The sequence below is a fragment of the Tinamus guttatus genome, unplaced genomic scaffold (genome assembly GCF_059628265.1).
Source record: "Tinamus guttatus ecotype Peru unplaced genomic scaffold, ASM5962826v1 Tinamus_guttatus_pri_ptg000115l, whole genome shotgun sequence".
Lineage (NCBI taxonomy): Eukaryota > Metazoa > Chordata > Aves > Tinamiformes > Tinamidae > Tinamus > Tinamus guttatus.
In genome coordinates, this window is record NW_028288649.1 from 1468101 (window position 1) to 1495979 (window position 27879).

Below are 27879 nucleotides of genomic sequence, written 5' to 3' on the forward strand. Positions count from 1 at the left end.
CATGAAGCTTTGAGCTTTATCTTTGCCTCTATTATAGTTAGTACTATCTCTATTATTGCAGTTGATGGTGTGAGATCTAAGTTTCATGGCTCCCTTGAGTCTTTTTTGTGCATAACTTCACGTACACATTTGGCTAATCTGTACTTACTAAAAAGGAGAACATAAAATGCTCATGGTTGATATTTAACTCTTTTCTGAACGGAAAAAAACTTTTTTTTTTTTAGAAGGAATTCTGTGGCTAGCAATTGGTGAAACTTTTTTGATGGTGAATAGCGTCCTTTTGTTGAAGCCCATTTTCTTTTCTTTATCCAGACCACAGCTATAAAACCTCCAAGAACCTTATCTGCCAAGTCTTTGGTGTATTATTTGCAGCAGTTCATATAAATTGGACTGCAGATGTGGCAAAAGTGCCAGAGTTTTACTGGAAATTGCTTTGCAAAGCATGTCTCTGGTCTCCTTATGATCTCTGGAGCTCACACACCGGCAGTGCTCCTAGGAGCAGTTCCATTTCTGGGGACAGAGCAGGCGCTGTCCCAGCAGCCTGAGCCTTGTGGTCTGGGCAAGGACACGGACACAAAATGAGCTGCTTTTGTTTGTTCACCTCTTGCCAGCCTCTTCCGTAGATAGAGCAATTCATGAGGATTTACCAAATACACTGAAGATTTTTTTTTTAAGAATTACGTATTGTGAAAATGACTAGCAATTATGCTTACTTTTCCAAAGCTTGTAGAACAGTGTCTTCAAGCAGAGGAACAGGTGCAGTGACAGCATCTGACAGTAAGGATCACCATCAAAATTTTATTACTTCCCTTTCACAGGTCTTGCACTAGTTCAGAAAGTCAGCAAAACTATTGCTTGAGCTGGTTAAAATAATTATAGATGTATAGATGTAACTGGTATTTATCCAGTCTCTATTAACTACAGTATTCACTTTGACAGCTGATGGTCTTTACTATATTCTATGCCCAATTACTTACTTTTATTTGATGTATTTAGTATTCAGCTTAGAATAAAAGCAATGTGGAATTCAGAAAAAGACAGTCGCAGTAGTTAAGCCACAGCAATGCAGTCTCACACTATAGTAAGATACACCTACACTGCATTTATCATTCTCTTCCAGACAAGTCAGGTTTGCCAACACGACATCTAGTGCCAAACGGATAGTAGTAACAAGTGTTTCAGAGAGTCTCTTAACCCTTTCTGACTAAATAATGGGACTCCAGGTAGCATTTACCAAGCAATGGTGGCGTACTTCAAAGCTTAGCTGATTCCTTCACCTTAGCTGAATGTTACTGTCCTGCAGCCAAGGCAGCACAAAACAATGTGGCTTTTCGGTTTCTCTCCCTCACTGCCCAGTGTGTTCTCCCTCACTGCCCAGTGCGTGTGTGTGCACCACAACAGCGACCTCACTGAATACACAGGTGAATGGGCTGCAGTGGGTGAGGATCTGGCAGACACCCATTCCTGCCAGCCCTACGACAGCATGGTGACCTTCAGCACAGACACACCATGACCAACGTGCGGTAGCAAGCATTTAACACGCAACAGTGCTCTTTTAGAAAATAATGTTTAACAGTGAAGTCTCACATACTGTGCCCATTTCTCAGAAATTCGTTGATAACGCCAGTGTCTAAAAATGGAGTCTGATAGGTCCTAAGCAATGCTACGTATTTTCAGTTGACTGAGGATCCCTTCTAGTTGTGTTTTCAGGTGATATTTGACTGTTTAAAGACATTGGAGGCGAAGATATACTTGTGTGTATTTTGTTAGTGATTTTTGATTAAGAAATCTTTAATATATTTAATTAAGTAAATAAAGAAAAAAGCATTGAGCATAAAAAAAATGGATAGCCCTCTTCAGCATTAGCCATTGAGAGTATCAATGTTACTCCCAAAGAAGATATACTGCATGCATGGCTATAATGCTCAATATTCTAAGAGCATGAAAACGAGTCCAATTTTACCACAGAAGTGACACTAAAATTGCAATGTTCACAGAGTCACAGGATGGTTGATATTGTAAGGCCCCTCTAAGAGTTCATTTCATGCAAAACCCCTGCTCAAGCAAGGCGACCTAGAGCAGCTTGTCCAGGATGATGTCCAGATGGCCTTGGAGTAACTGCCAGGAGGGAGATTCCACAACCTCTCTGGGTTAATGTGGCCCAAGGTACAATCACCTTCACAGTAAAAATGTGTTTTCCTACAGTCAGATTGACCTTCCCGTGTTGCAGGTTGTGCCCAGCCCCTATTGTCCTGTTCCTGGGCACCCCCAAGAAAGTCTGGCTTTGTTGCCTTCACTGCCTCCCTTCAGGTATTCACACACATTAAGATGCCTCCAGAATCTTCCCTTCTGCAGTGCAGACAATTCCAGCACTCTCAGCCTCTCCTCATATGACAGATGCTGACAGGTGCTCCAAGAGCCCCTTAACCATCTTCACGGCCTTTGCCAGACTTGCTCCAGGAGCCTCACATGTCTCCTGTTCTGGGGAATGAAGCACTGGACTGGCTTGGTGCCACTGGCCCTGTTGCCTCCCCTCACCCAATGTGCTGCTGCCATTGGGTTTCCTTCTCCCTTGGATGCATAGTTCTTTTCAAAGAGGAGCAAGCGCTTCGTGTCATGTGTAGCAACCACTCTTCGGTTTCCTTCCACTTCTTAAAAACTGTGGCAATGACGCAGCAGCTGCATCCGTTTTTCCTCCTATTTCTCCTATTTGAAATTAACAGGAGAGCAATGGTGACAGAAGCAAACAGCGATCATGTACTTGGTTCAACATCTGCAGGGAAGCTGGCCCTATGCCAACAGATCTCATAGTTCTGGCACTGTGAATGGGAGGTGTCACTACCTTTACAAACTCATCACCAAGGGAAGTAAAAGCATGCAGAAATCTAGACCTATGCATATACTGATGCCTGGTCGGAGGCAAATGTCCAGCTGACAAACACAGTGTGACATCCACACCATAGGGCATGGCCAGCAAAGCCACAGGCAGCTGATGTGCCTCCTCATCCTGGGAGAAACCTGGAAGTGCTGCATAAACACTCCAAGCTGGGAAGCTCTCAACAGAGACTGGTGAGAGAAGACAGAGGATTCCCCACCGCTCCCTCTACTCTCTGTAGTAAAGTCTTTGAAGGGTGAGTTTTTCCCTGAGAATCTGTGGGAAGGATCCATCTGGGCGCTGCTTGTGGTTCTTCATTTCAACCTGCAGAGCTTCATGTCCAAAGGGTATGAACAATCCTCCAGAAGTTGTAACAAAGATGAAGCAAGTGTTGTGAGGAGAGAGGGGGAACATGACATGAGGGGAACTGACCCTGAGGGTTGGAAGGACAGTTGTGTACTTCTGAATGCAAAGCCGGGGAGAGCCCAATTCCAAATCATCTGGCAGCCAGGAGGGATTCGTATCTGCTCAGGGCTCCTCCAAGACACAGAACAGCTTAGCACTAGAAAATGAAATCAGGCAGAGGTGACAAGTCTCAATGACTCCAGTCTCAAATGACTATCTTCCCTGCTTCTACGGCAGTCCCCTGCCAGCATAGTGGCACACAGATCCATGAACTTTTCTTGCCTGGAAGCTGTGTACACTGTCATAAGGCTGTGCAGAAAGCTCAGACCACCATTTCTTCATGTCTTGGGACCTGTCCTGCAGGGGTAGCTCTGGCAAGATGTCGATGGCAAGAGTCATCTTCCATTGCCTGAGTCACAAGTATTCACTCAGATACAGAATTGTGTGCGGGACACAAAATTCCCTTCCTCCCTTGGCCTAAGACCAGATTGGATTTTCAGCTCTACTCATGCTGTTTTCTGGTTTTCTGCTGTTCTCCCTTACATCATCCCCATTTCCAGTCCTTCATGGGACACCTGCTAGGCTTTCAACACCAACAGGCACCTTACCAGGCATTCAGCAGCCATGTGGGCTCTACACATCTCCAAAACAATGTTCTTCCTCCCCTTTGAAGTCAAAGGCCACCTCTAAGTGGTAGATCCAGTTAGCAGATGTAGGGCAGTTGGGGACTCATTGAAAGCAGCCCCAACTCTAGGGCAGTTGTTAGGCAGCTGAAGAGCATAGCCAAAGACAGCTACCACCACGCACCCCCTCATGCCCAGGCTGAAAAAAACCCACCTCTACCATACTCTTCCTCTCACCCAAGCACAGCAGCTACAAGGAAACCAGACCCTCTCTCTGCCTCAGGACATAAGACAGGCTGCTTCTTTCTGTCTCCAGCACCGGCTGGGAAAGAAGGTCTTTCCAACACTTGAAACTCAACAGCTCTTTTACTGATTGGCCCACGGAGGCCATCTGGCCTGTGTTTTCTGCCTGTGGGGTGTCTTTTCTGTACACCTTCCCCACCTCTTTTTTGTGTTCTAGCAGAGGACCAGTGGCTGGGACCTGGTTAATTACCCTGAGAAGCCCCGGATCAGGTACGATGGTGTTCCTGCAGGCCATCTTTGCTCGTGGTGGGCTGCCTTCCATGGGCCTGACTACATCAGGTGCCAGTGAGTCTACCTCCCTGAGCTCAGCCTTATTTCCCCACAGCTGCCTTCTCACAGGGTACTGAGCTAGTTTCGAGGAACGAGGTTCCAGCTGGTCCTCTTGGGATGACTTCACCGCCCCTTTGTCAGCAACGCCACATGCCACGCTGTTTCCCCATGCCTGCTTTTCTGGGGGAAGATCAATCTCCATGGGTTCAATGTCATCTTTCAGAATATCTTTCAGACATTTCACCTGAATGCATCATCTTTCAGAGGGTCCATCTCCACTGGCTCTACAGCATCTTTCTAGAGAAAACCAGCAGGATCTTTCACAGCAATGATTCTGACCCGTATCTTTTTTCGTTTTTTCCCCTTATTCGCATTCATTTTGTGCCAAGGTGCACCAACTGGTTCATTCTTTATATTCATACTGCCTCAGTCCCACAGGTCCTGAATAAAAACACAAACTCAGCTCTTCTAATTTAAAAATAAAAACGTAGTCTCAAGTTGCTTCACATTCTTCATGCTTTTCTATTTATATTATGAATTGCTGACACATCCTATTTCTTTCCTCCTTTTGTTTTGCTTTTTTTCTTTCTACTGTTCTAAATTCTGAGAAATACCTTGGTTGACCTGTCTATCACAGATCTATACACAGGGTATATTCTTGTACCCTGGATAGTGGGCACTATCCAGGAAAAAAATTTCCTTTTACACACATATACGTACATCTTTGAGGACAGAAATGAGATATTAACCACTATCGATGAGAATCAAGAGCGGTCTCTCAGCATAAAGCTATTATTTTCTGGAAAGAATTCCACATTAATTACCTCCCATCTAGATTGCTATAGTATTTGTGCTTTAAAGCAGAATTAAGCCTGAAGGTAAAGTGCACAGAGTATTATGAAGTTGTATTTCCTATTTGAACAGAGAAGGATTTTCTTTTTTTCTCCTTTGATGCTCATCCCTATAGCATCTGAATTTTTAAACGCACATCACTTTTTTTTTTTATTACACTTGGATTCTTTTTACAACGAATTTTCAGCTCAAATTGTATCAAACTATCCCCAAGATTGTATCTGGTATTTGAGAACAGCCTATAAACATCCTGGATTTCAGATACCTGAGGCCTTCCCTGAGCACGGAAGAGCTCCTTCCTCAGAGGTTTAGTTATGCACATATAGGGAACATGTGGTGAGCAACCTTTCCTAGGCAGCACCAACCCCTTTTAAATGCAGGTACTACTAAATCAAACTCTTAACAGCGAAAAAGCTGATTCAGTATTCTTTAGTGTAACAGATTTAACTGTGCACTTAGTTTAGGAAAAGATGACAGATCAGGCAGAATTATAAAGCAGCTTAATATCAAGAGCTGGGGAAAAGACAGCAGAGAAAATCAAGCAGCAAGGCACATTAGAGAAAATTCATTAGTTGAAATCAAGATTTGCCCATCTATAAGCCCCTACCACAGCTTATCAATCACATGGGGAAGATAGAGAACAAGCAGAAATAATTTTTTAAAGAATGCAGTAATGGGAGGGGGATGAAAGGCAGACAAAGTCACAGAGATATTGAAAACAGAACAGCTCCAGATCCAAATCTTGGCAACAAGAGGAAGAGAAGGTTGTAAAGGCTGGGTTTTTCCCATCGCTGTAGGCACGAGCAGCAGCGCAGAGTCCCACACTACCCAGCCGCGCGAGACGCGCGCGCACGGACCAACCGCGGCGCGCCGGCCCCGGCCGGTTCCAGCCGCCCGCCCAAGCCCCAGCCCCAGCCACGCCCGTGGCGGGCGGTGCTGCCCCCAGGCCGCCGTGAGGGCGGGGCGGAGCCCAGGGGGCTCTGGGGGCGGGGCCTGAGGCGCCGCGTGCCGGGGAGGAGCAGGAAGGCGGCGGCGATTGCGGGGGCGGGACGGGGCGAAAGGCGGTTGGAAACCGTTGGGCGGCGCTGCCGCCCTCTGCGCGCCCGCCACGGCGGGAGGCTGCGGAGGAGAGGGGCTGGGCCGGGGGAATGGGGGAAATGTTTCTTCTTTATTTAACTGCCTGCTGTCTTTCCCTTCAGCACCCAAACCTGTAAGTAAAAGTTCATGTTAACTGTCAGCAAAATCCCATGAAATCCCCCCGAGTTGAGACTGCTTTGCTGGCAACAGCTATTAACATATTCACATGCTATTATTTTATTTATTTGCAGTGAGGCTATAACGAGTAGAGAGTTAATGCTTTTATCAGAGCTATCAGTGCAGGTTGAGCAATTCTGTCTTACACTAACATTTCAGATGTCAGAGTAGTATTTGTTGTATGCATATATGTACTTCGTGAAGAGTATTTGCTGAGACACCAGAATGAGGTGTTTACTGCATTAGTACTCCTATTCAGACAGTTTTGTTTTATTCTGACACTTCAAACTGCCATTTTGTACGTTTAGTATTTAACTTTTAATATCCCATATCTTATAGCATTGATGTCCAATGGCACAATATGAAAGGAAATATTAAGTTGGATGTATATTCACCAGCGGATTGTAGAGCAAATAAAATTATACATTTCATACAATTGTATTGTATGAAAAGCCCCTCTGTACTTCTTAGAAGACAGTTTCCTTTTGTTCTGCAGTTAGTTTTCTTTACTAATTTTCACCTAAACCTAAAATTGTGACAAGTGTGATTCTAAATTAGAAAATATTAGCAAGAAAATCACATTTAAGTGTTTTTTCTTTCTGTTATATTTTGTCAAAATTTAGTAAAGCTGAAGGTCACATGCAGATCAACAATCGCAGTTTGTGATAAGCATTCTTTACTATTGAAACAACTTTCTGTGGAAAGCTTATGCTTAGCAGCAGCATTGCTAATTTTGTTTACTGCTATAGCTGTTACTCAACTCTGAATCATTATGTTAGAATATACTTTTCATAAAGATTTATTATAATGCAAGAGTATTCTCCAAAATAGATGCATTACTCAGTAACAACCCCTGCCTCCAATATTCACATCATGCTTTTATTTGGACATGCATAAAATGTATATAGCTCCAAAGGATCATTTTTGTTATATCCACAGTGCACTTAACCAGAGTTCAACAGAAATATATTTACCTGTAAGCCACTTGTGTAATAGTTTGTATTCTTGTTACTGAACATCTCCTTCAACAATTCGCAGAATTTGGTTTACCTTTGGCACCACCGTGTGGCAAATGTGTGAATTATTTGCTGAAAGAATAATCCAATCTTTTTAATTAATCTCCCAAACATACAGAAAAAGAGAAAATGTGCCTGACTTGCAGGATGAAGGTTTGCATGATGGGATGTGACTGACAGTAACACAGAAACTGCTGTTCACTAAAAAAGGGCAAGCATCCTCTTTACAATAAGTGAAAAGCATACCCAAAATGATGTCCTGGACTTCTGTTGTTTAAATAATCTTTTATAGAATAACTTAATGGAGTAATAACAATTATTGGAAAGGCAATGTCAGGGTTTCTATATCTGATCATGCAGCTGTAGTTATATTAATAAAGTAGGTGAGAGAAGACTCTCTTGTAGTGCTGCTACAAGAAAGCCATTAGCAGAGAAGGGTGACTTTCCAACCATACTAACACACTAATGTAGCTCTCTCACAGGTTTGTCCAGTTCATTTATGGGGGCGAGGAAGGGAAACCCTCGCTGCATACCACGTTTGGTGAAACTGGGCAATGCTCCCAAAGGCATCAGGGGAGGCAGCCTGAGAGGACACTGAGCAGTGGAAATTTCAGGGGCAGGAAGGTGCTGCTGCTTTGCTAGGCAGTTCACACCTCAAAGGTGCAGGTGAAGTTCACACCTTATTGCATGTGAATGTACTTCGGAGGGAAAGACACAAGACTTACTCCTAAGAAGTTCCTGGTAGACAGCAGCTGTCCTAGGAAGATACACAGGGTGTCTTCTGCCCTAGCTTCTCTTCTCCGAGGAGGCAGAGGACTACACCGAGGAAGAGCCTGGCGCCTCCGGGTGAAGACGTGACCAATTCTGACAGCGGAATTTGGGGATTTCGCGAATCCTCAGCCTACCTGTTCAGTTTGCTCAGCTCCTCTTTACTTCCTACCCAAGTAAAGGCAATAAATGCATGATTTTTTTAATCCAAGTGAAAATGGAAAATACTAAAAGCCCCGCTCATAAAAAAAAGAAGGGACGTGACCCGCTAACGTCTATTTCTAACGGAAGGCGGTTTAAACTCGCAGCATGGACGCCCAGCCCGCCGGTTGCTACGTGCCGCCTTCCTTAGCGACGCGCGGAGCCCCTCCCTTCCTGCGGGCGCCGCGGCTCCCCATTGGCCGGCGGCGGGGCTATATATCACGTCACGCGGCGGTGCACTTCCTTTCGCCCCGCGCCCGGCGAGCCCTCCACACGGCGTTGTTCTGCGTGAGTCCCACGGGGCGCGGCGCAGCGCAGCGGGGGGCGCACGGCGCGTGCGGCACCGCGACACCGGCGGCCGCCCCCCGCCCCGGCGCTGCCCGGGCCCCGCCGCTGCCGAGGCCTGATATGGGCGGGGAGCGGCCCGAGTCGCCAAAATGGCGGCTGAGCCCTGGGCGAACACGTTGGCCTGGGCCCTGCTTCCCGCACGCGTCTGATGCGCGGTGTTTGTGTTCCCCACCACACAGGCCCACGTGTCTGATCCGCGGTGTTTGGCCCCACGCACGTCCTTGATCCGCGGTGTTTGAACCACCCCCTCTCCCCCGCCACGTGTCTGATCTGCGGTGTTTGTCGCGGCAGGTTCCCTGTCGTCGCTTCTAAAGGGAAACCCCACAATGTCCGGAGGTCTCGATGTCCTGCAGATGAAGGAGGAGGATGTCCTCAAGTTCCTCGCTGCCGGGACCCACCTGGGAGGCACCAACCTCGACTTTCAGATGGAGCAGTATATCTACAAAAGGAAGAGCGATGGTGAATTGGTGGGGTGGGCAGCCCTGAGTGTAGCTGTTTCAGGCAGCTGGGAGTAGCTGGGTGTTGTGGGCAGAGCTGGGCAAAGCAGGAAAGTGCCAGTGCTTGAGCTTTCCAGGGGTTTTTGTGTGGCATGAAAGGTACAGGACTCCTTAAGAACTGAAACATGTTGCTCAAAAAAGTAGACCCACAAGTGCTTTTTGGTTTGTTTGTTCTTAGAACATAATCACAGAGTGGTTGAGGGTGGAAGGGATCTCTAGATTTTGTGAAACCACTGATAAGAATCAGCTTCTATGTCATACAAAAATCTATGGGCTTAAACAAATCAGTCAAAATTTAATTTGGCATTTGTGTTACTTCTTATTTTAGCAGTAAAGCACTTTTGATGCTTCCATGGTGATTTTTGCTTCTTGTGCTGTTTTTAAAGCTGAGCTGCACTGTATTACAACTTCACAGCTCATACTAGACCTATTCCGTGTTGGTTGGGGTTGGATGTGTGCTGCATTAAAGCCATATGGACCAGGTTTTGCTGGCATAGAAGTTCTTTGTCAATTGGGGGGTGAGAGTAACTGAAGTTATATGATGAGCTTGATAAGAGTGTGATCCTGATGAGGGTTCTGTGTTCACTCTAGATTCTTGTTACTCATAGGTATTTACATCATCAACCTGAAGAGGACCTGGGAAAAGCTGCTCCTGGCAGCCCGTGCCATTGTTGCCATTGAGAACCCAGCTGATGTGAGCGTCATCTCCTCTAGAAACACCGGACAGGTATGGACCTTACTGGTCAGGAAGCCTTAAGTCTTGGGAGCAATATCCTCCGGCCTTGCATAATGTTTGCAGGTGGCACCTTGAAGATAAGAGATGATCCTAAATTTGGCACTTGAACACTTTCCTGGAAGCATGTTTTTCTGTCACGCTTGTGGTTTAGAACAGATCAATGGAAAAAAAACACCCCCTGTAAATTCATTTCAGGGAGGAGAAGGCGCAACTGGAGATTTTGTTCTTTCAAATGCTGCCTTAGGTAGTTTGTCTGGACTTCATTTTAGCTGTTGCTGTCCCTCCCATCATTCCTGGAGTCATTAGTACTGCTTTGGGGGGGGGGGGAAAGGAGCATCTGATTAAAAAAAAGTTTTGAAAGAAGAAAAGTTTTATTATTGAGCAAGGAACACTGAAGTGCATTTTTAATATTTGTGTATTTCAGCATATCTAGATTTTTAGAGAAACATTCTGTTATACAAGGGGACACAGCCTTCAAATAACCTGAGTAGCCAGTCAGAGCTTTACCTGTGAGCTTTTCTTAGGATAATCCAGGTAGTGGAGTAGAGTGGGTGGATTTACAGGAGAAGAGCGTGGCCTTCTCTGTTTGACCCGCACACTGTTAAAGCTTGATGCCGAGGCCGGTCCCTGGCCGATGAGCTCTCAAGTGTCGGAAGTGTGCTACAGCAAGCCACGCGGCAGGGTGTTCGCTGGCACCAGGAGAGGAGCTCCCTCCATGATTGGTGTTTGATAGTAGTCCCTGCCACAGGCCCAGCTGGCTGAAAACTGAGAAATTGAAAACTGCTACACATTTGGTGGGAATTGGTGACTGCAGCATTAGTGGACACTTGCTACTTAATAGTGATATTATTCATGTTACCTTTCTGGATAGAGAGCAGATCTAGAGATAATGCAAGGAAGTTGGCTGTCTCTTTCAGAGTCTTTTTCTTGTCCGCTTTACATGATTTTATTATGGAAAACTAACTTTGAAATTAAATAGCTCAGTTTTTCCCAAAACGGCCTTTTGTTCTGTATTCCTGACTTCCTGCTTCTGATGATCTTTTAAACTCCTTGTGTTGGAATAGCTGTTAAGTATATTGCTTATTACATCTCCTGAGTGCAGAGCTGGTGAGTGAGCCCCAATTCAAACAATATCAGTTGAAAGCCATGCGTCTCTTCTGACAGTGAACGTGAGTGGCATGGTTGAAATTGAGTTGTCCTGCTTCACCTTTGCTGTGGTCCACTTTGCAGCGTGCTGTTCTGAAGTTTGCTGCTGCCACTGGGGCTACTCCTATTGCTGGACGTTTCACTCCTGGTACCTTCACAAATCAGATCCAGGCCGCTTTCCGTGAGCCCAGACTTCTGGTGGTTACAGACCCTCGGGCTGATCATCAGCCTCTGACAGAGGCATCCTATGTCAACATCCCCACCATTGCACTGTGCAACACTGACTCCCCACTGCGCTATGTGGATATCGCTATTCCATGCAACAACAAGGTAAATGCTTTGCTGCAGTGTTCAAAGCTGGAATGCACTCTAGACTGCTGCAAGATGGGGTGCTTTTTGCAAGGGCGAGTTGGAAGTGTCTGGTTGGCTAACAGGTTGAAGAGCCAAGGAAAGCCTTTGACAAGAGCAGTCAGGCTGCACACAGTTGGAGCTTGGAGCTGAGGCCAGTTTGTGGCCAAGGAACTCTCAAGTGTAGGACGTGTGCTATAGTAACCTGGCAGGATTTTTCGCTGACACCATGAGGGTCTTTGTGGCCTGATGAATGGAGTTTGATAGTCATTCTTGCCACAGCTGTTCAATATGGGAGGAGGGAAAGGCAAAGGGAACTGATGAAGAAATTTCTCTGAAATGGTACCTGTTTTTCTTGCAAACAAAATGAAAGGTAAAGTTTAGGGGGAAGAGTATCTTTGGTAACTGTCTAGAAGCTATTAACCAAAATTTTAATGTATACAAAGTATGAGAAAGTGTATAAGGGCTGTGTGGTCAAGCTATATTTGTGTATACTTGTATATGTGGTGAGCATAATCCCTGCCTTTTGGACTGTGTATATGTGGGAGAGTGGACAATACAAACTTCCAAAAGAGGAGAGTTGATTCAAGCTACGCTGTGTATTGAAAGTTAGTGTGTACTGGTATTATGCATTTGAACTTAAAAGTGTTTCAAGACATTTTTAAGTGCATGATAGGTTTGTCAGGCATTAGCAAATGGTCTTATGAAGAAACTTTTTTTTTATTTTGTGGGGAAAAAGTGTTTTCCAAAGGTCTGGCTTTGACACAAAACTTAAATATTTTTCTATTTCAAGGGGGCGCATTCAGTGGGTCTGATGTGGTGGATGCTGGCCCGGGAGGTCCTGCGTATGCGTGGCACGATTTCCCGTGAGCACCCATGGGAAGTCATGCCTGACTTGTACTTCTACAGGGATCCTGAGGAGGTAGGAGATCTGTGGAAATGTGGTTGTGAGACACTTGTCTGTCCTTCTACACATCATTTTGTGTGCCTGCCACTGGAGGATAGGTTTTTGCCAATATAATAATTAGACTTTACACTTAGGATGGTGGTTAATTGGTTGTTTTGTCTGCAGTCACTGTATATTGCTTGGTGTGTGATGGTGCAGGGCATTCTGTTTCTGAGCGACTTCAGCTATACCATTGCCTTGCAGATTGAGAAGGAGGAGCAGGCTGCAGCAGAGAAAGCAGTTACAAAGGAGGAGTTCCAGACTGAATGGACGGCCCCCGCTCCTGAATTCACTGCTCCTCCTCAGCCTGAGGTTGCAGATTGGTCTGAGGGGGTGCAGGTTCCATCTGTGCCAATCCAGCAGTTCCCCACAGGTCAGTTTGGGTTGGGGGTAAGGATCTTGGGAGAAGAAATGAAAATCTGTGTCTGGTGAGCTGCAGAGGTGTCAACAATGCTGGCAGTCTCATTTTCAGAACCAGAGGAAAAACTGAACAGCATTCATCAGGCACTTAATTCTTCTGGGAATGTATTTGTGCATTAACCTTTTCTACCAGCTTGATACAAGGTGCCTATCTTGGCCACAGTGTTCCTTGAAAGTCAAATAGGCTGTTTGGGCTAGTCTTTATGGGTACTCTTTTGTGGATAGACAACAAATGCAGCGTGCATAATATGTTTTAGTGAGTGGAAAGAATTAGGGGATGCAATCAGGGTGTTGTGTTCTGTCATTGCAGAGGACTGGAGTGCCCAGCCTGCCACGGAGGACTGGTCAGCAGCTCCCACAGCTCAGGCTACTGAATGGGTTGGCACTGCCACGGAGTGGTCTTAACTTCGGTACTGCTGTACTGAGAGGAGAAATAAAGATGGTTTAATACACATTCTGTTTTAGTACATTTGAGTGTTGCTTGGCACTGCTTTTTTCCCTTTGGGATGCGTATAAAAATACATGTAATAGTGGCCTAAGAGCTAATAATTCTTGTCCAGGAGTGGGAGATGGAGGCCCTTAAACTGCAGGGAGGTAGTTTGCTGTTTGTCAACCGGACCTGATATCTTGGGAAGCTTGCTGGGACCCCAGATGTTACAAAGATTGCTGTGGCTGGTCTGTATCATCATCAACAGGTGCTTGCAAAGAGGTTAGTTGGGTCCCTCCTCTTGCCTTGGCCTGCCCATTCCACCACCACAGGTGTCCCATGCACTTCCTCCTGTTTGCTGAACTGTTACAGAGATGGCCACTCTGATTAGATAGCTCAACCACCAAGAAGAGCTCACAGAAGTTCTCCTGTGCCTCTGGTCTAGCCTTGGCAGGGGTATCCTACCCTACAACAACTATACCTCTCTCTGTGCTTACTCCTGTTTCCCATGCTGTTACCATGCTTGGGGGTGTTACCCACACAAAATACTGCATAGGGGAAATTACACTCTGATGAACAGCTGCCTGCAAACAAGTGCTTTTAGGCTACTACTGTCTGCCCGAAGTTCTTGAAGCAGACTGAAATGTAGCATGTAGTGCTTTCCTATCTTGCTGGCATGCCTACTTCTGACATACATGTCCAGGCCTCTTTGCAGCCTGCTGGGGGAGTTGAGAGCCTGCCCCTTGGATTCACCCAAGGTTGTCAGTGTGCTGTCACCCAAAGAAGGGTGTTTTATGTGAGCTCAAAAGGATCCTCAGTGAATACAACTCTGAGCCAAAGGATGAAGTTTATTTAACACATAAACTGAACACAGCCAAGCACAGTAATACTGTTTCAAAACTCTAATGCATGACCACAGTGTGTTCACTTTCCTCCTGTTTTGGGGCCCCATTACCTTGCCTTGACCCTGATTCCAGTGTGGCATCCTCCACTTTGCTCAGCCCAGCAAGGGGTTTTGCATTTGCAATGAGTCTGGCAAAGACCTTGAGATTTCAGAGCATGAAGAGGCCTTTTAAAGCCTCTGCGGGTGCTGGGGATTCTGGAAGGTTTCTTCAGCACATTGATAACCTCTCACCTGCCTTGCGGCAGTGGTGGAAGATGGCCACTCGGAGAGGTGACTGAGGGTGTCCCTGGGCTGGTCTCATAGGTGCCGAGTGCTTGCCCCAGCTGGTGAGCAGGAAATGCTAAGTGAGGAGAAGGCCAGAGCTGGGTACCCACCCTTGGAGGCATACATACAACTCAGGACAATATTATTTTGTCCAAAGCATTAGAAATGTTGTCAATCCCTGTCTCATCTCCTGGGTTCAAATTCTCATCCATTTGTTGCAGAGCAGGGACTTGAAAATATTTCATGCCTGCCTGAAGAATGGTCTGGCCATTGGGCAAGAGTAGAGAAAAAGGGACAGTAGATCTCCATTGAAGAGCAGAACCTGGCACCATCAGGTCTCCCCTGCATGGACAGGGCTCAGAGTTCTCGTTCCTGCTCTGTGTCTCCACTGAGATCAGTGTCCTCATGAGGACACTGAAGCAGCCCAGAGGTCTTGTGTTCAGTGTCTTCTACTAGAAATAATTTCAGAAACTATCCCTGCTCAAAACAGAGCACAGAAGCGTTGAAATCCCTCTTGAATCTCAGAGCCTTCAGTATTCCTGTCACAGAATGATTGGGGTTGGAATGGACCTTCGGAGATCATCTAGTCCAATCCAATATATGAGTTGAATGCCACTCATCAGGATCATCTTTGCTACCAAGCAGACATGTCAGAGGGCACAGATTTCTTAGAAGACAAGCGAAGTTGATTGTTGAGTTGAATGTGCTGACAGCAGTTTCATTGAAGATATTGATTATAAATTATATTTCAGCCTTCCAACAGTTGGTGATTACTACCTTGGGCATCCCACGCAGCACAGTAAAACAGATTTGGCCTCTGTTACATTCTTTTTTTTCCTCCTGTGCAAATTTTTAGTCTACTGAAAAATACCTATTGCTATAAAAGTTGACTATAGATTCTTAATCTGTTAATACAAAGAACAGGTGAGAGAGAATTTATTCCTAAAAAGAAAAAAAGATTGTTCCTTAGAGGGGTAAGGACACAAACTTGGGTAAAGTGATTCTGTAGCCCAATCCCTGCAGCTGAAGAGTGTTATCATTGAAAGCTGTAGTTGCTTAAGTAGCCAATATCCAAATTACCTTTGCAGCACAGAGTTTGAAGCTGGAAAAATGTGTGTGGGAGGAAGGTCACTAGAAAAGTGATTGAAGCTTATTAGATTCAAATGTATACAGAAGCTTTAGGCACTCTGTTTGCTTCTCTAATGATTTGGACATGGAGACAGGAGATCCTACCTCTCCTGCATGTTTCATTGTCTCCTGGGAAATCTGTAGGCATTATACAGATCTACTGCTTTGCCTCAATCCCACACTATTCCCACACTTAAGCCAGAGTTCTTTAGCTCTGTCCTGCTTTACATTTCACAGAGGCCAGCAGTATCTTAAATAATTATGCTTTTTGTTTTCCTTACACAAGCCCTAAGCTCTGCTTTGTAGATAGGGTAAAGCCTAGCTGTCCCCAGGTCTTAGGCCTGAGTGGAGGCACTTTGCAAGGTGGAAAAATGTTGGAGCACCTCATTTCTGGGTCTAGGATGTCCTTGCCTCAGAAGAGGTTCAGATAAAGCCCTTCCTTGGCCTTAGAAGGATAGTTGCTCCACTAAGTCCCCCTTACCATTGATCAAATGCTGTTAACTCAATTTCTGCCTCACACTTGATGTATAATTAGCTTAGAAAATATTACCTTGCTTGTCTGGCCAAGTTCTCTGACAGGTGATAAAAAGTTGCACTATTGAACCTGTATTTCTGGGTATAGATTTTCCTTCGACCGGTGTAACTCAACACAGGAAATAGCTTTGCACTCCTTTTTGCAGGCCCATAAAAGTGAGCTGATTCCAGAAGGCAATTTGTAAGACCAGTGAACCATGTGTTAGTGGTGGCAGTAACCCAGCTTGATTGTCTTTGATTGTCTTCAAGATTGGTGCTGTGGCTGATCCTAAAAGCAGGGCAAGTGCATCACCAAGTCAGCAGGGAGAAATTCACTGTTTCTTGGGGGGAGAGAGAGGAGTTGTTTGTTTGGTTTTGTCACTTGTTTGTTTGTTTGTTATTTTAGTCATTTTTGTCATTGGAGTATTCTCATTTATCTAGTCATAGTTCCAAAGTCCATGGGACAGATGCATCTCGTGATAATAAATAGGATCAGTAATTATGGTTGGCCTCTGTCCTCCCCCCTCTTCCTAGCACACTGCACTTTGCTCTTTAAAAAATATCACAGTGGCATGTAACAACCAAAGGAGATGTTTCTGTGCCTAAAGCATTTAGGGACTGTAGGATCCATCAACGGACATTCGGGCTCCTGCTGTGCCACTTCTTAAAGGTTGGACTTCTGTAAGTTGTGTCAAGAGACTAGAACGAGCTTTTGTCATAACAGAGTGCACTCACACTGCTCGTTTCTGTGTCATGGCTAGAAACCCCACGGTGAGGCAGAACAGCCCAGGAAATCTGATCTGAGGCTTCCTTCCTCCCTTGTAATGCTGCATTTAAGCATTAAAACCTAAATTATTAACCTTGGTCTTGGTACCAATGGCTGTTTTTCACCTTACCTCTAGAGCAAAGGTAATGCTGGGGCTGGGGGGGGGGGGAGGGAGAAGGAGGTAATTTGGATATTTACCTTTTGCATCTGAGCTCGCTAAAACCAGTATAGTGCAGGTGACCCCTTTTCATTACTGTCAAACATAGCTATGTTCACAATAATGGCTTTCTGGGAGCAGGAAAACACCTGTGCATTCTTCCCATCTAGATGGTTTCAGGTTGATTCTCACAAAGAGGCTGCACAGCTGCAAAATGCTGATAGATTGTTTCCAAGACCCCAGTAGATGGGGCTGTTAGACCTGGTTTGTCCCCATTTCAGTGTTGTTGGCAGCACAGCCAGAGCAGCTGGGCAGAGCGGGCTCTGGGATGGTGCCTGGCCTGCCAGCTCCCTGAGCAATGGGCAAAAGTGCTCCAGCAATCAGTACTATTGACTTCTCTGCAGTATTTGATACTTGTGGGAGCCAAATAACTCCACCAGGCCTGCGAGAGGCTGAAATGGGAATACTCTGAAATAGTGCTGATAATGCCATTCAAGTTGTGCTGAACTGAGTAAATGGTTTGGGGGAGCCAGTTCTGCTATAGGCAGTTTTGCACTCTGGCCTCACAGGGAAGCTATTTGGCTGCAAAAACCTGCATTGTCCTCAGCTGTGTGAGTTTCCAAGCTCCAATAGCGTCCTTTCCTGCTTTTCTACTTCCCCTTAGCAGGATGGTGCCTTCGTACTGGGTTTGTAACACTTTTTCCAATTGCCAGTAAGTACAGTTTTTGTATATGTGTCTTGGTGTTAAACTCAATGCTTCCATGCTCAATGGCAAGGCTTGATCCCTTTTTATTAAATCTGCCTAAGGAAGCAGCTGTGGATTTTGTTATCTTCCAGTGCAGAAAGAAAATGTATTTGTAATTTAGGATGCTTTGAAAACTTTCTAGCTCTTCTATCCCACTAGATTTAGTGCTTTCAGCATTTCTAGAGTTGCTTGTCTTCTCCCTTGTGGCCACAAAACTCACAGGTAAGTGAATTCAGGTTATACAATTCAATATGTGCTTTGCTTAAACAGGTTAATTTAAGGAACACACAGGAAGAGAAAGAGCATGAGTACTATGTTCTTTCACTAGTAATTTTGTTGTTAGAGAATCCAACTTGATAAGCAAGATTAAAAAAAAAAAAAGACTTTTCACTGTTCACAGTGCTCCTTTAAGTAACATATCTGCACCCAGTAGGGTGAGGTTTTATAAGTTTCAGGTGCTAGAGGCTGTAGTGCTTCTTCATTTTTTTTTTTTTTTTTTCTCGCAAGAAGGGGTGCAAGGTAGGAACTCAGTTGTTACTGACTGCTTTTCCTTTGTTTTGTGATGGCTTTAGAAATGACATTTGAGCCTTCCTATAGTGCCAGAGGTAGGGGCAAGCTCATCTTGAACTTGCTGGTGACTCTCTAGGAGGCAAATCCATTTTGTTTGACTGCTGTAGCCAGTCAGCTGTTCTTTATCAGGCGTTCCAAAGCTCCAGCATCTTGTCTTGAAAACTCCAGCAACTAGTTTTGTGTGTTTCAGTTTCAATCATCTGAAAAGCTGTGGAAATGGCTTAAATCTTGTTTTTGTTTACCTAACCATGCCTAAGGCTCTTTCTGCTAAGCTTTTGGGTTTTGACTTCTGTTTGATTTTCCTTATACGAAGGCTGCCTGTTTGTGTTTTTGTTTTAAAGTGAGAATTGAGGTTTCTTGAACTGTACCTTGAATGTAAATATGGAAACTTAATTAAAATCTCTAATATGAGACTTGTGATAAGTTGCTGCATCGGCACTGCTGAGTGGCTGCTCTGTGGATCTTGCAGTTGCAGGTTTGGCCTGTACTGGCTTAAATGCAATGTTATTCCTGGGAACCAGGAGTAGAAGTTGCTCTGTCCAGGTGAATAAATATCAAGTGTTTGTATCTATTTAACTTTATTTTAAATTCGAGGAGCTTTTTCTTTTATTGTGAGATGAATAATGGTTTGGCCTTCCTTCTAGAGTTCATTTTGTAGGTATCTGTAGTAAAGCAGTATATCTCTTGAATAGAGTCTGGTTAGGAAAGGCTCAACATACATGTCTGATATGGGAAAGCTTCTATAAGATTTTCTTCTATCTTGAGACTGATTTTGTGATTAGAACTCTCGAGGCTATTCTGCCAATAAGAGAATTGCAGAACAAAGTCTACAGCAGGACAATGAATGGCTTTGGTCAGAACTCTATGGCTAGCATGGCAAACCAGCGAGGAGCAACACAGAGATCAGGAGCAGAGGGCATGCTGCACTGTTGTTTCCTCCTCACTTCCTTCTCTCTTCTTCCCAGAATGACTGAGACTTTTCCTCTAGGTTTGCCCCTGAGCTCCCACGTGTTTTGCCTCCTGCGGCCCTTCCCTGTGCTTTTGGGAATACCACCAGACTTGTGGTGGTGACACAGGCTTGTAAGCTTGGAATGGCTGGGCCCTTGGGCTGCGCTCTCCCCACTGGCCTCCTCAGCACACAGGCTGGGGCCCAGGGCCCTTCTCTGCTCCCAAGTGTTGCTGTCTAGGTAGGACAGCTTACGTAGTGTAATGTCTACCAGCCATCTCTTCATCTCCTTTTGGGGGCTGTAAGGATGGCTGGCAGTTTGCAGAAAGGTGTTTCACACCCTTTGGAGCAGCAAGGCAAGAGCCAGGGTGTGGTGGTTGGGCCAGGGTAATGCAGGACATCTGTGTACAGAGTGGGCTCTGTTCTCTGACCCTTTTTCATACTTTTATTCCCCATAGAACCATAGAATGCTTAAGGTTGGAAGGGACCTCTAGGGGTCATCTAGTCCAAACCCCCTGAACGTGTGGGGTCATCTAGAGCACATGGCACAGGCCTGCATCCAAGCGGGTTTTGAAGATCTCCAGAGAAGGAGACTGCACAACCTCTCTTGGCCATGATGTCTGTTCTGGCTGACCAGCTCTGTACAGGCCTTACTCCCATTCTCAGGTAGAAGGGAAGTCCTTGCTCCTGCCAGTCAGTCTCCAATATATTCAAAAATTCTGCAAATTTAGGTTTTGCTGGGCAGTGAAAGCATTTTTGTGGGTTCTCTCAGTTGGTAAAAGCAGTAAAAGCCCTTGGTTTATGCCAGTCAAAATTTTGAGGCAGAAATTCCCCCTGCCCATCCTATGTTGCTGGTGAAGATCTCCCCTAAGTCAAGCTCCTGTCTGGGTCTGTGTGCCTAAGGATGTTTCCTCATCAAGTCCAGGGCTAGTTTAACTGCTGCCTGAGCAGTGTGTTACTGATACCTTAGGTGCCCCTGCAGGCACATTTTAGGCACATTTTACTGGATTAGGCAAGATTTAAGATTGTCTAGGAGTGGCTCTTGCGGACACAGAGCCCTCTGCATCCCATCTCTCACATGCTGGCAGGCACATTTCTGACTGTGTAGCTTTAAGATAACTGGTTATTGTGGGGATAAAAAGAGCTCTCCTGCCTGGTTAGTGTTTGCCCCAGTGGACCTGGGTAGTAGTTTGGGGGCAATAGCTGCTCTGATCTTCAGGCCGCTGCCATGACTGATGGGGCAACGGCCTGTGAGGTGTCGCACATTTACCCTGAAGTCCCCTCCTTACCCTTGCCCGGTGGAGCAATAGCCTTGTAAATAGGTTTAAATAGGTGTTGTTTTAGCAACTCTGTCCTGCATCATCTTTGCTGTTAACACAAGATGTGGATGTCCTAAGAAGTAGGCACTGCAATGTGAGGATGTTTGCTGGCTGCCAGCGTGTTAATGCTGGCTCTGCTCCAACTCCAGTTAACCCAAAGAGGATAACAATTTGAAATGCATTTAGTAAATGAACCATGACTAAGAGGAGTTGAATCGGCGCTGAATCAGGCTGGATGTGTTCTTGGAAGGGAGGTGTGTGATTCAGTGGCAACAAGAAGTGATGCAGGAAGCTTAATTCTGCCTTGGCTGGAAAGGAAAATCAAGTGTTGTTAATACCTAGGTGTGCTGTGGAGAGAGGCTGTACTAAAGACGAAGGTAACTTGGGGGTAAGATGGCAAAGGGTGATTAGGTTTTACCTGTAGTATCCTGCTGCAGAGATGTGAACTTTGCCTACTGTCCAGGACAATTTTGTATTTTAAAAACTTGGTTGTGGCTATTTGTAATTCCCTTATGTTCTGCATGGATATGGTCTTTGAACTGGAATAATGCTGTGAGTATTGTGCATCTGTCTTATCCACTCGCAAAGTGATTGTTCTGGCTATTTGGTGGATAACCAGTTCAAATACTGTATTTGGCTTAGTTTAAAGGGTAAAGTGTTACAGCTGCATAACCAGATAATGACTTATCCTCTTTCATGACAATAAGATAAACTCTCCAGAGCCAGCAGAAGCATAAAACTATTTATGCTCCATGTTATTGATGTTGATTAAAAAAAAAAATGTGGATGAAAGAAAATGTGTCTGGTACTTGGCTTGCCCTAGTGACTGTTTACAACAGACCCCTACTGCAGCCACTCAAGGGGATTGACTCTGTCCCCAGGTCAGTGTTCAGGGCAGTGCAAAAGCACAGCTTGCCCCACTGCCTGCTCTTTGCTGCTGTGGCACACTGCTCTCCCCATGCAGGGAGGATCACAGGCTCCTTGTGGTTTGATTTGCTGCCAACACAGCGGGGCAGTATCTCCGTTTGACAGATCAGTTTGGGTCACATTTACAAGGTCAGCTGGACTCAGCAGTCTATCCACCATTGCTCAAGAGAGTGGTTTGGGCTCATGTCTTGTCATACCTCTGCAAAACTGCCCTTCCTCTCTTAACCTCGCTAGCATGCCTGTGGCATAGGCACTAGTTTCTGGTGTGCCATTTGCTAGGCTTGTATGGCTGTTTTTATACCTTACTTTTGAAGGGACAGTCTTGCTAGAGGAGAGATTGGGGTCTGAGCTAGTGTTTCTCAGTGGAAATCAGCACAACTGGGTGAGATGATGTCATTTATCAGTGTGGTGTATCAGCAACCAACTTGGACACCTTTTGCCTTCTTCCTTCCTGACAGGCTGTCAGAGAGGCCTTCCAATTACATCATTTAAACACAAGGTCAATGTTTGGGGCCCTGTTTGGACTGAGCTCAAGGTGGCCTTTTGGTGTTATCCATTTAATCTATGCTGCTTGCACACAGGCAAGGTCTGGTCTCAAGCACTGGCATCCTGCCTGAAATGTTAATCTGAAGGGTCAGCAAATTAAACTTTAGTCAGACCTCTGGCTGGCTGTTGTCCTGCAGGGAGTCCGTGGGACACTTCAAGCAGTGCTGGGATGCCTTTATTGAAGCAGTGCAGCCTCTTGTTTGTGTGTAATGGTGATTTGGGACCATACTTGAGCTCATGGCTCCTGTTGAAGTGCAGCCCTGTCACAGGTTATCTGCTGCCAGTGGTTTTTCACCAAATAAGAGTCATAGAGGAGCAGAATAAAATGAGGGGGGCTCATACAGAAAGCTCTCAAATAAGTGATTGACAGTGGCCCAGTGAGGGAGGACTCTGTCCTCCTTTTTCTCTGCAGAACAACCCCTTTCTTCAGTCATTTCTTCTGCCCACTGGGTCCCTACTGATGGTTGGAGGAGGATGTGGGGTGGAATTGGAACTGATCCCTCTGCCCTGCCCTGCCCTCATGTCTCTTCTGCTTTTGTGGGGGAGCTGAGGCTGGTGAAACAATCTGTGGGGTCACTTTTTTTGGAGAGGCAGGACCACAGAAAGATTTGGTTTCTTACATGTATAGCCAAGCTGTATTTAAAAGCTGTCCTCACAGGTGTGAACATGTGCAGGTGTTTCACCTTGCCATCCCTTACTCTTCAAAAGTAAAAGATAGTCTGTGAAAGATCTTCAAGTAAAGAAGTTGGACTGCTTGGCAGAAGGTAACCTGGCTGCAGATGTGCTCCAGCAGATTTGATTGGCATGGGTCAACTGCAGAGTCAGCTCCTGCACTCTGAGCGCTAAGCTGAGCTCAGAGTACATTGCAACTGAAAGCATATTGTTGGTTAATTAGTTTTTTTTTGCATAGACGGTGTTGAAATGCTTCTGCATCTTTTTTCATCAGTAAAATGCTGGTCTTCTGCTTGTAAAAAAAAAAAAAAAAATCTCCTTCTGTTAAGATGGTTTGGTTGTCCTGGTTGTCATCTGAAAACAGCTGGGTGGGGGGAAGCATAACTCTGCTGCAAAGCGAGCCCACCAGTTCAGTGCCATTCAGGTGAGCCAGTGCTCTGCTCCTTCTGCAAAGCCCTTTGCAAAGTCCCCTTTAACCCTGGGCTCGGTGACCATTTCCCCTTTGCAGTTAAAGCTCACAGAGCTGGGAAGACCTGCAAGCTGCAGCATAGCCTGTGCTATAGCAGTGCAGCTTCCTTTTGTATTCAGGCAATGTTTGTAGTGCTGCTGTAGTGAAATGCTCCAGTTACTGAGGAAGGGGTGGTGTATGTGTGTGTTTTTGTTTGCTTTGTTTTGTTATAAAGCAGTTGTTTTACCTGGATTTTGGAGACTCCTGATTTAAATAGATCTGATAAATAAGCTTCATATCTCAAAATTCCTAAACATCTGCCTAGCGCTGAATTATTTAGTACTATTGCTGTACCAAAAATAAATTTAAAAAAAGTTTCATATTTGTGAAACTTTTCTTAATTAGAACAACATTTGGGTCTTCTGTCTTCTGCAGAAGCCTGAGCAGCATTAGCTTGCTGGAGCGGAGGAAAGGACATGCCTGGTAGGGGTGTTTCTGCAGCAGCTGTTCTACTATAAAATGCAGGGGTAACTAACTCATTTTTAATAACATTCCACCTATTTCTAATCTGATCTGCACACTCGATCACTGTGATGATTTGCCACAGTCCAGGTACCGTGTCACTACAAATGATTTTATTTATTTATTTTTTAATCCTCAGCTTAAGTTATCTTCTTCTCCCACATTGCCTAGAAAGGTTGCATTAGCGACTTCTGAGAACATTATTAGGAAGTTCTCCTCTCCTTCGTTTCTCCTGAAGCTGTTTCATAGAATCATAGAACCATTATGGTTGGAAAAGATCATTGAGTCCAACCATAAGCCTTTCAGCACCAAACCTGCTAACCCATGCCTCCAAGTGCCTTATAAAACTTCTTCTCTGCCTGAACACAAGAACGATAGGTGAAGTGCTGTAATTGCAGGGGGAGGTTATACTAATATCTCTCCAACCCCTGGTTGCATCTACTTCCTCAAACAAGATCTAAACTGTGATGTGACTTAGATCAAAAAAGGAAGAAAAATAAAAGAAAAACAAAAAAGAGGGAAGGAATTTTTTTTCTTTAACCTAGATGATTTCACAGATTCACAGCATCACATCGTGACCCTAGAAACAACCCCTGTTTGGAAAGGTAGTAAACTGTTGCAGGAGGGCAACTGGATAATCACTATTTTTTTTTTTCGTGCAGAAGAAATCTTTTGTGAATCTGCACTTTCCCTTTTTCTTCTCAATTCTATTGTTTACCTATTGTTTTCCTAGGGAACCAATAGGTTATTTATGAAGATATAGTGATATATGGGTGGACTACTGATACTGTAATGTCTAAGCCTTTAAAAGACGGGCCTGACCCGCGCTCACCTCTAATTTGGATCTTCTCAGTTTTTGCATAAATCAAGAAGGATGCAGAAGATGAGATCCAGAGAATGATTTTAGTCTTGGAACACTTCAAAATTTGTTCATCTGTATCTCTGTGTCTGTGTGGATGTGTGTATAAAGAACTTAATGGGCTCCACTTCCTGGCAGAAGGGAGTGTTTGGGTGTTCTTGGGCAGGACCATGTAATATCAATTTAAGTTTCAGAGACAATGTTCAGTGCTCCTTTAACCCATGTCTTTTGGCTGAATGAAGGGGAGAAGGGGATTTGGATCCTCTGGTAAAAGGATAACAAATCCAAACCTTCCAGGTTTAGCTAATCACAGCATTGCATCAAGATGGATACAGCTTATTTAAAATATGCTGCTGAATTCAGATTCAACAATTAGGACCATGCTGTGAGAGTTATGGGCAGGAACATAAAATCGTTCGATTAGAGTTGCCTTTTCCCTAAGAATAAAAGTGTTTTAGCATTTCTAAGTGATAGTCTTGGGCATGGATGAAACCAGGCTGACACCTGCCAAAGGACAAGCTACTGCTTTTGGGCTTAAGCAAATAGTGGAGAGAAAAAAATGATGGAGAGAAAAAAAAAAAATCCCCACAGCTGTCAGGCTGCAGAGCTGATAACATTTCATGCAGCATGAATTAAATGGGGGCGATCGTTCTTTAATGCTGTGCTTCAGACTTCCAGTGAGCATTTCATTTTTCGCTAGTCGGCATTTAGACAGGACATAGCTGCTCTGAAGAGACGTGGTTTAGAGATTCATTAGGGTCAGACTTCAAAGGTCCGTATCTGACCTGCTTCAATGGCAGAAAAAGAATCTGATTTACAGTCATTTACAGGGCAGAAAATGTGTCAGCATCACTAGCGTCTCTACTGTCTGTCACTTCATATATTCTGTCCTTCTCTGTCAGTTAGAGAAAAGAGAAATATTTATTTATTCTGTGTCTCTTGATAGTCCATCTTCACTACAGGGGATCATCTACCATTTTATAAGGGCAGCTTTTGACCCAGGCAGAAATGTCTATCTTTCAATCACCCTCTCCCAAGGAAAAGGCAGCCTGTTGCCTCCTATCGTGATGGCATGTGCCTCCCCGTGGAAAAGCAGTGGAAGGACTGCTTGATCCTGAGCAGCCTCTCACTCTGCTGCTGGGGAATGGCTGCTAGTTGTCTTTCTCATCTTGATTTGTCAGTGACGATTACTCGCGGTAATTTGTTGGACATACAGCTCACAGACCTTATACATACTATGGCATACATACTATGTGGAGCCCTTTTGGCTCAAAATACGGGAGAGAATTCCTTAACTTAGATGCGCAGTTGACAGTCCTCTTAAGCACCTTGAAAAAACCCAGAAATCCTTCACCAAAACACTGATGTGTTTTCTCTTATGAAGAAATTTTCCTCCTTCCCTGCAAGCAGTGCTTTGCAGTGAAAGATGATGGAGATACTGAAGAAGCAAGGAGGTTGATTAGATCGAAGGTTTCTGTAACTGAGTTTGGAGCAAGATGACAATCTTATTAGCTGTAGGAGTCCAAAACATGTGATAGATGGCTTTGTCTCAGTGCATGGACAGTTAAAGAAGCAGAGAATGAAAGAGGGCTCAACAGGACGATTGTGACTACTTGTTGGAATAAATAAGCTTAGAAGCTAAAAATACTGTCAGTGTTTATGATGTGCAATGCTTGTTTCTGTTGCTCTCTGAAAGCTTTATTTAAGCAATCTGAAAATGCAAGACTGGATATTTTTAAGTTCTTCAGTTTCTGACCACTAAAGGAGACTAGGAAGTCTGTGGCAGATGGCTGAAACTGTTCTCAAAACCTGTTGAAAAAGGTGGAATAGAATGAACTTATCCTCCTCGTGCAGCAAAATATGGATTTTTCTGCTTTGAAAAGTCAAGGCACCAATGTTATGTAACTGAATGCAAAATTGAATGCAAAGTCAGTGTATGCATGCATTTGCACAAGATACTTGGACCTGCTGACTTTATTTGCTGACTGTATTTGCTGGCTTTATAAGCAAACCTGATTACTGGTGTCTGTTTTTTCTCTGTCCATTTTATGTACAAGTTTGTCTCGCACCCCAGTCAAGAAAGAAATGGCTAAATGGTATTTCTGGCCCTAAATGAAATGTACATGCTGGTATCACTTTTAAACATCACATTTAACCAAATTGTGCACAACGGTACTTATTTATTTATTCATTTTCTTGAGATATCTGCTAGTCAAGCTGAGCAAATGCTCATTCTGCCATACTCTTTCTGGCCGCATAAAGGAATAACTGATGCTTAGAAGAGTTACCTGTTTTAAAAGAACAATCAGTGAGAATAATAAGAGAAGATTTAAGCTTGCATCTTTTCCTCCTCCTTACCAAAACCTGTTGGAATGCAGCATTAGAGCAACTGGCAATAGAAGATGTTTAAAATTTGCAAAGCAGAGGTTTTTTTAGCTGTATAAGAAAGCAAACTGACTGCTGTGTTAGAGGTACTGGGAACACTCTAATAACATGTACTAAGCCACTAAGTTTTATTTTTTTCCTCCCTTCTTTTTCCCCTTCTCCTTGAAGTTAGCCTGAGCCCCTAGAGAAGCTTGGGATGGATCTAGTCTTTCAACAAATGCCAGGGGAGGATAAGAAAAAAAAATCACTGCTGAATTCTCAGACAAGTACTTACTGCTGATCCTAAAAACAGAAAAATAGGGATGAAACTCAATGCTATCAAATGCTCTAATGAGTTTGTGAAGTTTAAGCTAATTACACCTGAATAACTGGTGAATAGACTCAAAACTTACAGAGAAATAATTATTTTCACTGAATAGGAAAACCAAGGGTTGTTATTTTTGCACTCTCTTGAATTGTTACGATTTAATAGATGTCCCAGTTTTGAACTGGAGGCAGGAGTTGTCCACTGGTCTTTACAGAAATTGTTGAGCGTTAAGTATTATTGCCCTTATATCCTGAAAGATCTGAGCTAGCAAAGGACATTGATCAGTGGGCGAACCTAATGTATCATAATTAGAGATGAGCAAACCTTGAAAGATAAATTAGGTAGTGAGTAGTCAGATGCTCCAGTGATGATTAAGTGCTTTGTAATGTTCAGTATTATTGCAAGGGTCAGAGCTTTTATTCAGAGAGCATTGAAATCCTGAAATAGTTACTCAATCTTGATCTAA

General features: G+C 44.4%; 1 protein-coding gene and 2 non-coding genes across 3 annotated transcripts; all 3 read left to right on the forward strand.

Moving 5' to 3' along the window:
• Positions 1 to 8825: 8825 nt before the first annotated feature.
• RPSA (ribosomal protein SA) lies at positions 8826 to 13462 on the forward strand. The gene is made up of 7 exons (XM_010221072.2): positions 8826 to 8855; positions 9207 to 9374; positions 10021 to 10139; positions 11379 to 11624; positions 12436 to 12564; positions 12793 to 12961; positions 13319 to 13462. The coding sequence occupies exons 2-7, from the start codon at positions 9242 to 9244 to the stop codon at positions 13411 to 13413; spliced, it is 891 nt and encodes a 296-aa protein (XP_010219374.1). The 5' UTR covers positions 8826 to 8855; positions 9207 to 9241; the 3' UTR covers positions 13414 to 13462.
• LOC148595339 (small nucleolar RNA SNORA62/SNORA6 family) lies at positions 10739 to 10898 on the forward strand. The gene has a single exon (XR_015913184.1). It is a non-coding gene; the product is annotated as a small nucleolar RNA SNORA62/SNORA6 family (small nucleolar RNA).
• LOC148595340 (small nucleolar RNA SNORA62/SNORA6 family) lies at positions 11768 to 11926 on the forward strand. The gene has a single exon (XR_015913183.1). It is a non-coding gene; the product is annotated as a small nucleolar RNA SNORA62/SNORA6 family (small nucleolar RNA).
• Positions 13463 to 27879: the final 14417 nt, after the last annotated feature.

Excerpts from the sequence above, each read along its gene's own strand:
- RPSA (XM_010221072.2), top strand. The coding sequence starts at position 9,242 with ATGTCCGGAGGTCTCGATGTCCTGCAGATGAAGGAGGAGGATGTCCTC. Across the intron at positions 9,375-10,020 it reads CTACAAAAGGAAGAGCGATG|GTATTTACATCATCAACCTG; the intron begins GTGAATTGGTGG and ends TGTTACTCATAG. Across the intron at positions 12,565-12,792 it reads TCTACAGGGATCCTGAGGAG|ATTGAGAAGGAGGAGCAGGC; the intron begins GTAGGAGATCTG and ends ATTGCCTTGCAG.